Source organism: Pleurodeles waltl, chromosome 2_1, assembly GCF_031143425.1.
Source record: "Pleurodeles waltl isolate 20211129_DDA chromosome 2_1, aPleWal1.hap1.20221129, whole genome shotgun sequence".
Lineage (NCBI taxonomy): Eukaryota > Metazoa > Chordata > Amphibia > Caudata > Salamandridae > Pleurodeles > Pleurodeles waltl.
Genome location: NC_090438.1, coordinates 295265785 through 295281050, shown reverse-complemented (window position 1 = coordinate 295281050; position 15266 = coordinate 295265785). Strand labels below are relative to the sequence as shown.

The 15266-nt window shown below is 45.3% G+C and overlaps 1 protein-coding gene across 1 annotated transcript in view; it reads right to left on the bottom strand.

Annotated features, from left to right (window-relative positions):
- GPC4 (glypican 4) overlaps nucleotides 1-15266 on the bottom strand; it is a 187571-nt gene that overhangs the window by 22395 nt on the left and 149910 nt on the right. Inside the window, exon 5 of the mRNA XM_069212519.1 lies at nucleotides 13827-13957. Coding sequence (XP_069068620.1) covers nucleotides 13827-13957 — 131 coding nt within the window. The remainder of the gene's footprint in view (nucleotides 1-13826; nucleotides 13958-15266) is intronic.

Here is a 15266-nt window from a genome sequence, read left to right as displayed (position 1 = left end):
CTGTATTTCGCAAGAGTGCATGGGTTCAAAAGGTAGACCCATGAGTCTTGTTAAGACAACATTTAAGTTCCATGAAGGAACCGGTGGTGTTCTTGGTGGTATAATTCTTCTAAGGCACTCTATGAATGCTTTAATGACTGGTATCCTATATAGGGAAGTTGAATAGGTAGTCTGCAGGTATGCAGATACTGCCGCAAGGTGTATTTTAATGGAAGAGAAGGCTAGGTTAGATTTTTGTAAGTAAAGCAAGTAACCCACTATGTCCTTTGGAGTTGCGTGTAAAGGTTGGATCTGATTATGATGGCAGTAGCAGACAAACCTCTTCCATTTTCTTGCATAGCAGTGCCTAGTGGACGGCCTTCTGGCTTGTTTTATGACGTCCATACATTCTTGGGTAAGTTGTAAGTGTCCGAATTCTAGGATTTCAGGAGCCAGATTGCTAGATTCAGCGATGCTGGATCTGGATGTCTGATCTGTTGGTTGTGTTGTGTTAACAGATCCGGCCTGTTGGGCAATTTGATGTGGGGTACTACTGATAGGTCTAGCAGTGTTGTGTACCAGGGTTGCCTTGCCCAAGTTGGTGCTATTAAAATGAGTTTGAGTTTGTTTTGACTCAATTTGTTTACTAGATAAGGAAGGAGAGGGAGAGGAGGAAAAGCGTAGGCAAATATCCCTGACCAGTTCATCCATAGGGCATTGCCTTGGGACTGCCTGTGTGGGTATCTGGATGCGAAGTTTTGGCATTTTGCGTTCTCTCTTGTTGCAAACAAGTCTATTTGAGGTGTTCCCCAGAGTCTAAAGTAAGTTTTTAGAATTTGGGGGTGAATTTCCCATTCGTGGACCTGTTGGTGATCTCGAGAGAGATTGTCTGCAAGTTGATTCTGGATCCCTGGAATAAACTGCGCTATTAGGCGAATGTGGTTGTGAATTGCCCATCGCCATATCTTCTGTGCTAGATGGCTCAACTGCGTTGAGTGTGTCCCCCCCTGTTTGTTTAGGTAATACATTGTTGTCATGTTGTCTGTTTTGACAAGAATGTATTTGTGAGTTATAATTGGTTGGAAAGCCCTTAATGCTTGAGAAACTGCTAGCATTTCTAGGTGATTTATATGCAGTTTTGTTTGATGTACGTTCCATTGTCCTTGTATGCTGTGTTGATCGAGGTGTGCTCCCCACCCTGTCATGGAAGCATCTGTTGTTATTACGTATTGTGGCACTGGGTCTTGGAATGGCCGCCCTTTGTTTAAATTTATACTGTTCCACCATAGAAGCGAGAGGTAAGTTTGGCGGTCTATTAACACCAGATCTAGAAGGTGACCCTGTGCTTGTGACCATTGTGATGCTAGGCACTGTTGTAAGGGCCTCATGTGTAGTCTTGCGTTCGGGACAATGGCTATGCATGAAGACATCATGCCTAGGAGTTGTAATATCATCTTTGCTTGTATTGTTTGTGTTGGATACATGCGTTGTATGATCTTGTTGAAATTTTGAATTCTTTGTGGACTTGGAGTGGCTACTCCTTTTGTTGTGTCTATTATGGCTCCCAGGTATTGTTGTACTTTGCAAGGCAAATGTAAGCACTTTGTTAGTGAATTGGTTTTGATTAGCCAGTCGTCTAGATACGGAAATACATGTATTTGCTGCCTTCTGATGTGTGCAGCCACTACTGCTAGACATTTTGTAAAGACTCTTGGTGCAGTTGTTAAACCAAAAGGCAATACTTTGAATTGGTAATGTATTCCTTTGAATACGAACCGTAGGTATTTCCTGTGCGACGGATGTATTGGTATATGGAAATACGCATCTTTGAGGTCTAAGGTTGTCATGTAGTCCTGTAGTTTTAGCAATGGTAACACTTCTTGTAGCGTGACCATGTGAAAGTGGTCTGATTTGATGTAGGTGTTTAGTATTCTGAGGTCTAGGATTGGTCTCAGTGTTTTGTCCTTTTTTGGTATTAAGAAGTACAGTGAGTAGACTCCTGTGTTTGTTTGTGTGTTTGGTACTAATTCGATTGCATTCTTTTGCAATAGTGCTTGAACTTCTATTTCCAGGAGTTCGGAATGTTGTTTTGATAAATTCTGTGCTTTTGGTGGTATGTTTGGAGGGAATTGTAGGAATTCTATGCAATAACCATGTTGGATAATTGCTAAGACCCAAGTGTCTGTAGTTATTTCCTCCCATGCTTTGTAATAATTACCTATTCTTCCCCCCACTGGTGTTGTGTGGAGGGGGTGAGTGACATCTGAGTCACTGCTTGGTTGTAGGGGTTTTTGGGCTTTGAAATTTTCCTCTATTCCTAGGGAATTGCCCTCCTCTGTATTGGCCCCGAAAGCCTCCCCTGTACTGTCCCTGGTAGCTGGACGGTGTTGCCTGCGAGGTGCTGGCTTGTGTGGCCTGACCCCGAAACCCCCCTCTAAAGGGTGTCTTGTGGAAGGTGCTGTAGGTTCCTCTGCTCTGCGGGGAGTAGAGTGCGCCCATGGCTTTAGCAGTGTCAGTGTCTTTTTTAAGTTTTTCGATTGCCGTGTCCACTTCTGGTCCGAACAGTTGTTTTTCGTTGAATGGCATATTGAGCACTGCCTGCTGTATCTCTGGTTTGAACCCAGACGTTCTTAGCCATGCGTGCCTTCTAATGGTCACAGATGTATTAATTGTTCTTGCAGCTGTGTCTGCTGCGTCCATAGAAGAACGTATCTGGTTATTTGATATGTTCTGCCCTTCCTCAACCACCTGCTTTGCCCTCTTTTGTAGTTCCTTGGGAAGATGCTCGATGAGGTGTTGCATCTCATCCCAATGGGCTCTGTCATAGCGCGCAAGTAGTGCTTGAGAGCTAGCGATGCGCCACTGGTTTGCAGCTTGTACTGCGACTCTTTTCCCAGCTGCATCAAACTTGCGGCTCTCTTTATCTGGGGGTGGTGCATCCCCAGATGTGTGGGAGTTGGCTCTTTTCCGAGCTGCTCCTACTACGACGGAATCTGGTGGCAGCTGTGTGGTGATGAAAACAGGGTCTGTAGGAGATGACTTATACTTCTTTTCCACCCTTGGCGTTATTGCCTTACTTTTGAGCGGCTCCTTGAATATTTCCTTTGCGTGCCGAAGCATACCTGGCAGCATAGGCAGGCTTTGGTAGGAGCTGTGGGTGGAGGAGAGGGTGTTGAATAAAAAGTCATCCTCGACTTGTTCTGAGTGGAGGTTTACGTTGTGGAATTGTGCTGCTCTAGCCACCACTTGAGAGTATGCTGAGCTGTCTTCTGGTGGTGAGGGCTTTGTTGGATATGCCTCCGGACTGTTGTCCGACACTGGGGCGTCATATAAGTCCCAAGCGTCTTGATCCTGGTCACCTTGGCTCATGGTGGTGTGAGCCGGGGAATGTGACGGAGTTTGCGCTGGTGAGACGTCAATTACAGGTGGAGGAGAGGGTGGCTGAGTCACCTTTTTCACCATCTTTGTTTGTGGCGCCTGGTCTGTTTGAAACTCCAGTCTCCTCTTTCTCCTAATAGGGGGAAGGGTGCTTATTCTTCCTGTTCCCTGCTGTATGAAAATACGTTTTTGCGTATGGTCCACTTCGGTGGATTGCAGCTCTTCCTCAAACCTATGCTTTCGCATCTGAGAGGACAGTGATTGTTCCTCTGTATAAGAGCCTGGACCTGGGTCGGTTACGGGTTGTTTCGGCACCGAAACCCTGCCTGTATCTCTTTTCGGCTCAGAGGTGGCTTTTTTCTTTTTTGGAGTCGAAACCTCTCGGCGTCGATCTTCGTCGGTGCCGCTGTCTCGGCGTCGAGCCGCTTCTACACCGCCATCTCGGTGTCGTTGCTTTTCTCCAGCACTTTCTCGATCCCGAGAAGGCTGCGTGCCGGTGTCTCGACCGGAGTCGGACGATCTCGGCACTGTCTTGGCCTTTTTCGGTGCCGATGGTCGGTCACCGAATATATGGGTGGAGCCATGGCCTGGTGGCAGTGGCGTCCCCTGGGCCTTGTCACTTTTCTTCTGTGTTGTTTTCGACGTCTTACTCACGGTTCTTTGATCGTCGAATTCCTCGGAGTCCGATTCGTGGATCGAAAAGGCTTCTTCTTCCTCTTGTTCCTCGAACTCTCGGTGCGCTGTCGGCGTGGACGCCATCTGAAGTCTCCTGGCTCGACGGTCACGGAGTGTCTTTCGGGACCGGAACGCACGACAGGCCTCGCAAGTCTCTTCACTGTGCTCAGGCGACAGGCACAGGTTACAGACCAAATGTTGGTCTGTATACAGGTATTTGTTGTGGCATTTGGGACAAAAACGGAACGGGGTCCGTTCCATCGACGTTGTTCGACACGCGGTCGGGCCGACCAGGCCCCGACGGGGGATCGAAAACTACCCCGAAGGGCACCGGAGCGCGTCGATCTTCGATGCGGTGTTGACTCTAACTACGCCGATCCCGAACGCAACAATACCGACGAAAATCTTCCGATATTAACTAACTTTCCGTTCCGAAACTCGGAGCGACAGGAACACGTCCGAACCCGATGGCCGAAAGAAAACAATCGAAGATGGAGTCGACGCCCATGCGCAATGGAGACAGAAGGAGGAGTCACTCGGTCCCGTGACTCGAAAGACTTCTTCAAAGAAAAACAACTTGTAACACTCCGACCCAACACCAGATGGCGAGCTATGCAGAACATGTGTATCTACAGCGACAGATGCCATCGAACATGTAGTTACAGATTGTTTACTTTAGAACAGATACCCAAGCAATACCATCCTCGAAAGCGGGTCTGCAAACTAAGATCATGTGAGGAAGTCCTGCAGGACTGAATGGCCAAAGTACCCGTCCCTTTGGACCTGACTGTCCAGGAAGCAGTATTTGATGAACATGTGCAAAGATGCTCATGTTGCCACCTGACAGATGTCAAGGACTGGAACTCCATGGTTTAATGCAGTGGTCGCAGCTGTCGCTCTAGTAGAATGTGCATGCAATCCTTCAGGTGGTTGTTTTTTGGTCAGTGCGTAAAAAAAAAGTAAATGCAGAGTATGACATATCAGGAGATGGTTCGCTTCTGCACTGCCCGACCTTTCTTTGCACTGACATAACTGACAAAGAAAGAGTTGATTACCCACCTGGAACTCTTTTGTCTGATAAAGGTAGAACACCAATGTTCTTTTTGGGTTCAGGTGGTGGAGTCTGTCCTCTTCCTTAGAAGGATGTGGGGGTGCATAACAAAAGCAGGCAGGATGATGGACTGGCCTGCATGAAAAGGTGGGGTCACTTTTGGCAAAAATTAAGCCCTACTGTGAAGCACCACTTTGTCAGGATAGATGGAAAGGTACGCCAGCTTAGATGACAATGCCTGCCGCTCACTCGCCCTGCGGGCAGATGTAATGGCCACAGGGAAGGCTGATTTAATTTGAGAAGCCTGAAAGAACAACTGTAGAGAGGCCTGAAAGCAGCGCACATTAGGAATTACTGAACCAAATTCAAATCCCATTGGGACATAATGAACAGGGATGGAGGAAACAAGAGTACAACCTTAAAGTAACCTATTAACAATAGGAGACTAAAAAAAGGAAAATGCAGAGAAAGCAGATAAATAACCTTTTAGAGTGCCCGTAGCAGAGACCTGCTGAGCCAGAGAAAGGATAAACAACAGAACCTCTTAGAGGGGGGAGAGGTGGAAGAGGGGGTCAACAGACTTGTCTGTGCACCTTGCCACAAATGTATTCCAACAGGTGTATACTTTTTTGGTGGAGGGATGCCTGGCTGCCAAGATTACATTACGGACTTCAGACAGAAGGTCAAAAGCGGTCAACTGTCACTACTCAATCTCCATGAAAGAAGGCTGAGGCTGGATAGGCTTGGGTTGAGAACCCTCCCTGCTGCTGCAACAGACGATCCTCCCGAAGGGGCAGTCTGATTGGAGGATTGATGGCCATGTTCAGTAGCTCGAGATACCAGATTCTCAGTGCCCAGTTCACAGCCACAAGATCGACTTGTGCCTAGTCGTTCTTTATCTTCTTGAGAACTCTAGAAAGAAGAGGTATAGGTGGAAAGGAGTACAGGAGGCCTGAGTTCCACTCAAGATGAAAAGTGTCACCGAGCAATTGCTGCCTTGGAAACTCCAACACGCAATACAGTGGACATTGTGTATTCTCTGTGGATGCAAACAGATCTAACTACTGAAAGAGATCTTGCACCACCTCCAGTTGGAGAAGCCATTGGTGATCGACTAAGCATTGTCGGATGAGTGTTCTGGCAGTGTTCAGAGAGCCTGCCAGATGTTGAGTCTCCAGGGATATGCCCTGTTTCAGCCATGTCCGGAGGTGCAAAACCGTCTGACAAAGTGGCCACGACCTCACCCCGCCGTGCCTGTTGCAGTACCTCATGGTGGTAGTGTTGTCTGTGAACACCTGCATTACCTTTCCCTTGAGAGAGGGAAGAAATGCTTTAAATGGTAGTCTGATCACCTGGAACTCCAACAGCCTGATGTGGAGTCTGGACTCCGCTAGAGACCAGATGCCTCTGATCTCCTCCTCTCCCAGGTAGCCACCCCAGCCCAGGAGTGATGCATCTGTCACTACTGGAAGTGAGAGGGATCTGCCTCTGACTCAAGTAACGGTTTGTTAGCCACCACTGCAGGTCTTGTGCAGTTCCCTCTGAGATCTGGACTATCTCAGAGAGATTCCCCTGATGCTGCGCCCACTGGAACTTCAGGTCCCACTGTAGAGCCCGCATATGCCATCTGCCATGACTCACCAGCAGGATACAGGAGGCCCAGCAGCAGAGTGATTCTCATCGGAGTCCAGGATAAAGGCTCAAACATCAGTATCATAGCCTGAATATCCTGGTCTCGCCAGTCAGGAGGATAAGCCTGAAACTGCACTGTGTCCAGATCAGTTCCAATAATAGGGAGCATCTGTGACTTTGGCACATTTATAACCCCAGAGCATATAGGCGCTCCACTGTAGTCTGGAGGTGGGAGACAACAGCCTGGGGTGAGCCTGCCTTCAACAGTTAGTCGTTGAGAAAAGTGGAAGACTGAAATTCCTGACCTGCACAGATGAGCTGCGCCCACCGGCATAACCTTGGTGAGCACCTGAGGAGAGCACAGTGAATAGAAAGTGGTCATGGCCTACAGTGAACCGCAAGTAAAACCTGTGGGCAGGCAGGATGGGAATATGGAAACAAGAGTCCTGAAAGTCCAACGCTACCATCAAGTCCCCTTGGCCCATGACAGATAAAACCTAAGCCAGAGTGAACATTTTGAACTTCTCTTTCCTGAGGAGGAGATTGAGGGGCCACCGGTCTAGGATAGGGTGGAGGTTCTTGTACCTTTTTGGGTACCAGAAAGTAGAGGTAATAGCAACCACAATGTACTTCTAGCACAACAAGAGAGCCATAACTTCCTCCTGGAGAAGTGTCAAGTGATTCTCCATCATCCGATCATAGGAAGGTGGCATGGATGGAGGAGTAATCTTAAAGGGGAGGGAGTAGCCCCTTTGGACTATCTGAAAAACCTACCAGTCTGATGTGATGGACTAGCAGCGGAGCAGGTGATGGCGGATCCTGCCGCTGACAGGTCCCTGGAGGGGAAGAGTCAGACTAAGAAGGTTCAAAGGCAGCTGCAGAGGAGAGGGGGGGCAGAGGACTGACCAGACTGCTGGTTCCCTGATCCACGAGGTTGGTGGATCCCGCTTCCCTGGCCACGCAGATGCTGAGCAGCATGAGTGGCACAGTGGCTTGCCGGAAAATGTCAATGTTTGGCACCCCTTCTGTAGCCACGAAAGGGGCAAAAAGCAGACTGAGGGGGGTAAGGGCCCACAGCAAGGACCAAGGAACTGGCCATAACAAATGAATCATTGAAGTGTTCAAGCACCGAGTCTGCTTTTTCTCTAAAGAGATGGATGCCTTCAAAGGGCATTTCCATCAGACTGGCTTTAACATCCCCCGAAAAGCCAAACGTCCTCAACGAGGCATAGCACCTAAGGGCCACTGTCAATGCAACTGCCCTGCCCAGTGAGTCGGTCATGTCCAGTCCATATCTGATTCTGAACTTTGCTGCATCTTTCCCATCAGCAACTGCTTGGGAGAGTACAGCCAGGCATGCAGTGTTCACAGATCACAATGCCAGGATGGCAGAAGAAAACATCTTCTTTCCAAGTTTGTTCAGCCTCTTGTATTCCCTATCCTGAAGTGCAGAAGACGTCGCGCCCTGGGGGGTGGAAGCTCTCCAGGGTGGGGTGCTGCGTAAGGGTTCTTTGGTCACCCAGAGTAGGGTGATGTCGGTGGAGGAGAAAGCAGGGCATTATCTGTTGAGGTGTCCAGTCTACTGGCTTCACTCAGGGTCTTGGAGCTGGTATTGCAAAGTGCCCAGCAACTCCTCCAATTCCTTACCATACTCTAGCTCATAAGAAACAGGGTCCTGTCGATCCTGGAGTCGGGGGTCATACGACGCCCATCGGCTCCATTTTGGAGTCTGCAATGAGGAAGGGGACGGCACCATCCGGGGCATGGGAGGCGCTGGGAGCACTGGCGCAGGGGTGTGGAATTTATTAAAATATCTACTTGTCCAGGGGACAGGTTGCTTCTCAAATCTACTTGTCCTGTAAAAAGATCTACTTGTCCCTCTGGTGCCATATAGTGTGGCGACAACTACTACCATAGTAGGGCTTGAATACTTGCAGTTTCAATCCCTACTGTAGCAATTTCCTTATTTTGCCACATTTCTGTAGATCTGCATACTGGGGCTGGGGGAAGCAGTAAGCAATAGTTCCAGGGCTGGAATGCCTTTGAGTCTGCAAACCTACTAACCTGCATGTTTTAAAGATTTTCACCAGCTTCTCTCTTATATTTTTCCATAATAAGAAAGGTTGGAAATTTACTCCTGACTATGGCAGAATTAGAACTTATTCCAGGGTTGGGAAGAAAGTGGCTGGAGGGAAAATGAACTTGCAAATGCTCAATAGATTGGCACATGAGCAAATCTACACATGCGAAAATACAGTTCACAAATATTTTATTGGGGTACGATTTCCTGGCATACTTCTCTTGAAAGCCACTAATTCAAAGACATATACCATGGGTGCACTTTTGTGACTTTCTTTAAAAATTTGGGGCCACGTGTACGTAGGTTCAGATTTGCGAGTCGCAAATCCGAATGTAGGATGGTGTCCCTGACACCATCTGCGATTCGCAAGGGGGTCGCAAATGCCCACCTCATGAATAATCATGAGGTGGGTTGCAATTTGCGACCCCCTTGCGAATGGCAGCCCTCACAGGGATGGTGGCCTGCTAGAGACAGCAGACCACCATGTCTGTGACTTCCTTTTGTAATGCAGCCCGTTTTCCTTAAATGAAAACGAGATGCATTACAAAAATGAAAAATTAAATGTTTTCGTTTCATTTTTTCAGAGCAGGCAGTGGTCCACAGGACCACTGCCTGCTCTGAAATTTTTTTTACAGTGACATTCACAATGGGGAAGGGGTCCCATGGGGACCTCTTCCCTTTTGCGAATGGGTTAGCACCCATTTGAAATGGGTGCAAACTGCGATTGGTTTGCGCCCGCGGTCACAAAACAATCCTCCATTGCACTGCGAGTCACATTTAGGAAGGGAACACCCCTTCCTAATTGCGAGTCGCAAACCTGTTTTGCGATTCGGTAACCAGGTTACCGAATCGCAAAACTGGGTTTGCGACTCGCGATGTGCTTTTTGCACGTCGCAAACAGCAAAATTTGCTGCTTGCGACATGCAAAAAGCTACCTACATGTGGGTCTTGGTCCCTAATTAGGTCTGGTGTTAACAAAGGCATTTTGTTTTTATTAAACTTCTATTTCTCTCTCTATCGGCTGGCTTTACTGTGAGTGATCGCATTCTGCTCTTCCACAAGGAGCATATAGGCACACAAAGTAGTTTTGTTCAGTGTCAGGAACTACAGCGGCAATCAGTGACGTAACGAAACTGGAGGGTGCCCCTTTGCAAAGAACATGGAGGAGCCGCCACTTCAGACTCACTCAGGACAGGTGCGGGGCCCCTGGAGGGCAGCTGCGGGGCCTTTGTTACGCCACTGGTGGCAACGTGTGCTTTTAGAGTTCAAAAACGTTTGGGGGGGTTTTTGCCAGTGTGTGTTACAATGTTGAGGGCCTGGTAGCTCCCACAAAGTGTTACAAAAGCCATGTCAAAACAAGACACGCATTGATGAAATAAAAGACTTATAAAATATGTCGGATCAGTTGACTTTTTTCAGTGTTTGATTATTTTCATGCTTCCCATAATCGTGTTGAAAATGGTTACACTGATTTTCCATTAGAAATATTTTTGGGAAATACTAGCATGCATCAACACATTTTACTAAATGACACTTCACAGAAATAGCACCTAAAATTTCATGGTAGCGAAACTTTTTCCCTACTTGCATTTTTTCTGAACATTTTATTTTAAAACCAAAGACTCTTCTCTCTTGCTTACAAGCTTCTGCAAACATTTGCATCTAATCAGAGAGCATTCTGGGAGCATTATACTTAGCTTCATAGCCTAAACTTTTCAAACGTGTGTACACGTTTTTTTTTTTTTGAACTGGAACCAACGTCAGTAGTGAAGTGTGACCTTAAAACATTTATTTACAGCACTCACCCTAATAATAAAGGCTTTCAAATAATGAACCATAAATACAAGTTCGAACACCATTATCTTTTAGAAACACATTACCTGCAGAGAGTTCCACCCTGTAAACTGGCAGCCAAAGGGTTTGTGCTGCAGAGGGTTGGGCCTACTGGTCCCAAGGACAAAGTAAACATGAAAACTTGTTGCCCTTGACCCCAAACAGGATGTCCTGGGCGTCGGGCGATAGGAATTCCACATCCCTGCTGGCGTCAAGAGCAGTCCCAAGCATGGATACATGGGTGCCCCGTGGAGCTGATGCTGAAGCCAAGGGGGGCCCTTCTGACTCTCTGGGGCTTGAAGGTGCTCCTGTGGTGTCAGACTGCCCAAAAATGAGGGGCATGGCCTCATAAAACTCTTAGCGGAGCAGGAGCGCTCCGGAAACTCGAGGAGAGACAGAGTTGGCCCAGACACAGGCTCTGCAGATGGAGGTCTTGAATACTGATGCTCTTGCTCACTTATCTCATCAGCCAACAGATCAGGTGAAGTCGAAGAACATTTTGATTTATTTGACTTCTTGTGCCTCGACTTATCCGATCGCCCTGAGGACCTGGAGTGGGACAATGACAATGGAGGACTCTGTGACCACTCCCGGGACCTTGCCTCTCATCCGTGACCTTGACTTGCGCAGAGTTGAGCGTCAGGCCGCAATCAGCTTCAGGGACCGCTCCCTCAAAGCATTCGGATGCATGGCCCGACACTCAAAGCACGACTTCAGGTTGTGTTCATGCTACAAACACCAAATGCACATAAAGTGCGGATTTGTCATGGTTATCGCTAGATGACAGTCTTCCTAGATGACATCCTTGATGTCCCAGAAGTTAGCAACTCGAAAAAACGTTAACAAAAAGTTGGAAAAGGTCAGTCAAAAAATTACTGAGGGGTAGTTCTCCTCGAATCAGCGATGGCTGGTGTGAAAAAACCTGACTTAAGCGTTCTGGGGTGTTGCCTATATAGGACCCGCAATTTCATATCCAGCATGGATGGCACCAATGATGACTGAAGTGGAACCAATCAAGGCCATCTAATGATGCACACGACTACTACTTGAGAAAAATCATTGGAACCAGACTGACACCTCGGGAAATTCTATGGTAAGGAATCTGCAACTAGATGTCTCTTCCAGATATTTTTTTAACATGAGAAACTATTATCCATTTTCTGTTAACGTGTCATTTCATTGCAGGTATTTTCACATAAATTATTAGTTTGGAAATAGATGTGCTATTGTCTTATTCATTGACAGCAACCTTGGAGAAGGTACATGAAGAGATCGAAAATGTGAGACTGTCTCTTATTCACACAGGTTGCAAATGTTGTTCAGTACATTAAGGACAGCAACCTTCTCAGGACAGCCGCAAGACCTATTTCCTGATGTTGGAAGTTTCACCATGAGATAGGAGAAGAATGAAGCACGTGATGAGGTGATTCTTGGGCATTACAAGAAGGATTTTTGCAGTGTAACTAGGGCCTACACTGATTGATAGTGAGGCAGATTCCTTTGGAATTTGAGAGTTACAGACCTCTGACTTTCCTTTGTTGCCCCATACTTTGCCGAGTATGGCTTAGGCTTATACTTAATTCTCTCAGAAGACTTTTGACCAAGCTTCTGAAATGCTGACACCTTTCCTTTTGTTCCCCTTTCAAATTTCTTTTTACATTTTTCCAAATTATTTTTTGTCCTATATTGCCCTTCACTTTTTGCCCTTTTAGTTAGATTATCATTTTGCTAGGGGACTTGTTCAAAATGCCTATAGTTCGTTTTTGCTAGATAATTTAATTTGCACTAATGTGTAAAAGATTTGACCAGCATTTATTTTCAGATTATCAAATTCTTATGTTGATATTTTGTATTGCTATTTCTGAGTGGCTAGTTTATCTCATGTTAACCTGACTACATTCTTTTCAGAAGATTTGGCTATCCCACGGTGATCTTGTATCTTTACAGTATATTCTGAGGTCTGTTTACATGACGTTGAGTGTTAATTTGTAATAAAACCCTTTAACTTTACTTCAGATTTGGGTTTTCATTGTGTGGCCAAATTGGCTACACTGAAAGTTAAATATGGATTGACTTTTACCTGATTCCCTCGTTACACCCTTTGCACTGACTCCAAGATTATCAGTCTCGAATTAGCGAATACAAAATGCTTCATCACATGCAACACAATTTTTGTTTTCAAGAAACAAGATTCAACTTTGGAGTTTTGTTCTTCAAAACAAAAATGCTTAGCAGAGTGGAGCAACACCCATGGTGCTGCTGAAGCACAGGATTTTGTATCTGCATCATAAGGATATCTATGTTCTATCGGTGGTCCTCCACCGATAGAAGTCGTAGGCTTTGCTGATGTGTCATTAGTCTTGCATCCACTAGTCACCTTTCTGGAGAAAACTCATCTATGCCAATGAAAAGCAGCAGGAACTTACAAAGTACCAAATTCATAAAGGAAAATCGGTAGTGACAAACTACGTTTCAAACAGCGTGGATCCTGAAAAAAAGCAAATCTAGTATAATGGTGCAATACCATTAAATTCAAAACAAAGACGAAGGCTACCTTTTCAATATAACTTAAAACATCATGTAAGTTTGAATTCTGAAATAGCTGCAAAGTGGTACCTAACACTGATTACTTCAAGATGAGTCCCGGTGAACCTTTACAGGCCATTACATGTGTTAACTATATAATGTAATCCGAAATTTGTAATAAAAAGAAAATCCCACTGGAGTCGCACTGTGAGAATATTACTTCCATGCTTTTATGCTGTACATATGTCTTCACATAACTTAAGTGTGAATGCAGATAGTTGCACACTCGGGTTCCACAAGAAGAATGTGTTATTTGGTGTGTGGCTTTCTATTTTCCAGTGTAATCTGAGTGAACACCTTTGGTATTTGGTAGAGGAGACTGAAGGGACCAGACTTCTTATACGTGTTATAAAGTGCTGGCAATGGATATAGAACAGAAGAATTATATGCATGTGTGGCAATTGGTGGTACCGAGTGCTCTTTGATGTTGTAGTAGCCAATTAAAGAAAAGATTACACCTGCTTTGGAGACACGGAAGGAATTCCGTTCTAAGATGTTCTGCTGCATGAGAGCACAATGTGTGTCCAGCCACAGAATATCTTCTTAGATTATCAATAACATAACATCAATGGTTATCTCACAATAAAGATAAAAGCGCTCTTTCATGCTTACCTTTTGGGTCACCTGTGCGCTGCTCTCTTGCATGTTCATGATTGCATCAGAAATTTTAACGTCAATGGGGTCCATCACGGACTCAATATTAAAGGGCCCTTCTAGCCTTTCCGCCACCAGCAACATGGAATCTGTTTGAGAGAGAACGAGGGAACCCAGAGTTAATATCTATGATCCAGGGGAGTAAGAATGGTAAACGGTGAAAATGCACATAAATATTTGAACAATCCAAGCATTTTGATGCTATAACGAAATTGAGCAACAGCATTTTATGTTACGCAATCTATTCAGAGGTCACTTCTTTGGTGTGCACTTTACATTTCTGGATACTGAAGGCAACCACTATTTGTTGGATTGGAAGTACCTTTTAATATCACCAATTAAGGTGAATATCAGACCAAATACACACACAGGTAGGATTTGCAATTTCATGTTAATTAACCAATTTTGCAAAATAATATTATGTAAATAACTGATACTTAGAAGAACACAAAGCTTGTAATTCTGAGAGGTACCCTATGATACTGATTTCACAGAGTGAGATATTTCTTGGGTGTGAAATAACCGTGCTATCATGCATTCTGGAGGGCAAAATGGGGGATATTTTGCACATTTTCATTGGTATGAGCAGCAAAACAATGAAGCTGGAATCTCCCCAACATACACATTTTACCAGGTATTGTTTGTTGAAATTTGCATGGAGGGGCAGGGGGTGTGGGGTTTTGTGGATCTGAAATGTGTGCACATGTAATTTTGATTCTGATGAAAACTTAATTTTGCATTTGAATTGGATGAGCTGGGATGAATGGCCATAGAAAATGCATAACCATAACTTAAAGACAGGAAAAGCTGGCAGATGGAATATTTAGCCATTATGCTTTGGGCAGCCTAAAGCAACAGTTTGTATTGGCCTGCTGTTTGTACAGAGAAATCAAACCGAACGCAATGAAACACAAAGGGCATATTTATGCATGTATAAGGTAACAATCATCAATTTAGTGGGGAAGGCTACATTAGAAGAGCGCATTTTGTAAAGTTTTATAATAGAGCTCAATTCACTATTAATTATTTGGAGCGTCACAATAAACAGTAACATTGGAAAGTCATTTTAAAAAAAACACATCCCCACAGAAACAAATCAGGCATATGAACAAAAGTAGTAGGTGTAAAACAGTCACAGTTCAACCCAAGGTGTGTAACCCTATGTAGGAAAGTACCATATTTCTTGGCATGTTACCCCCATTTTTACCTGTATGTCAGTATGTTTTCCCTGTCTCACTGGGATCCTGCTGATCAGGACCCCAGTGCTCATAATTTATGGCCTAATGTGTGTGTTGTGTATAGTGCTTAACTGTGTCACTGAGGCTCTGCTAATCAGAACCTCGGTGCTTATGATCTCTCAGCTTTTACATTTGTCACTATAGGCTGGTGACTTTATAT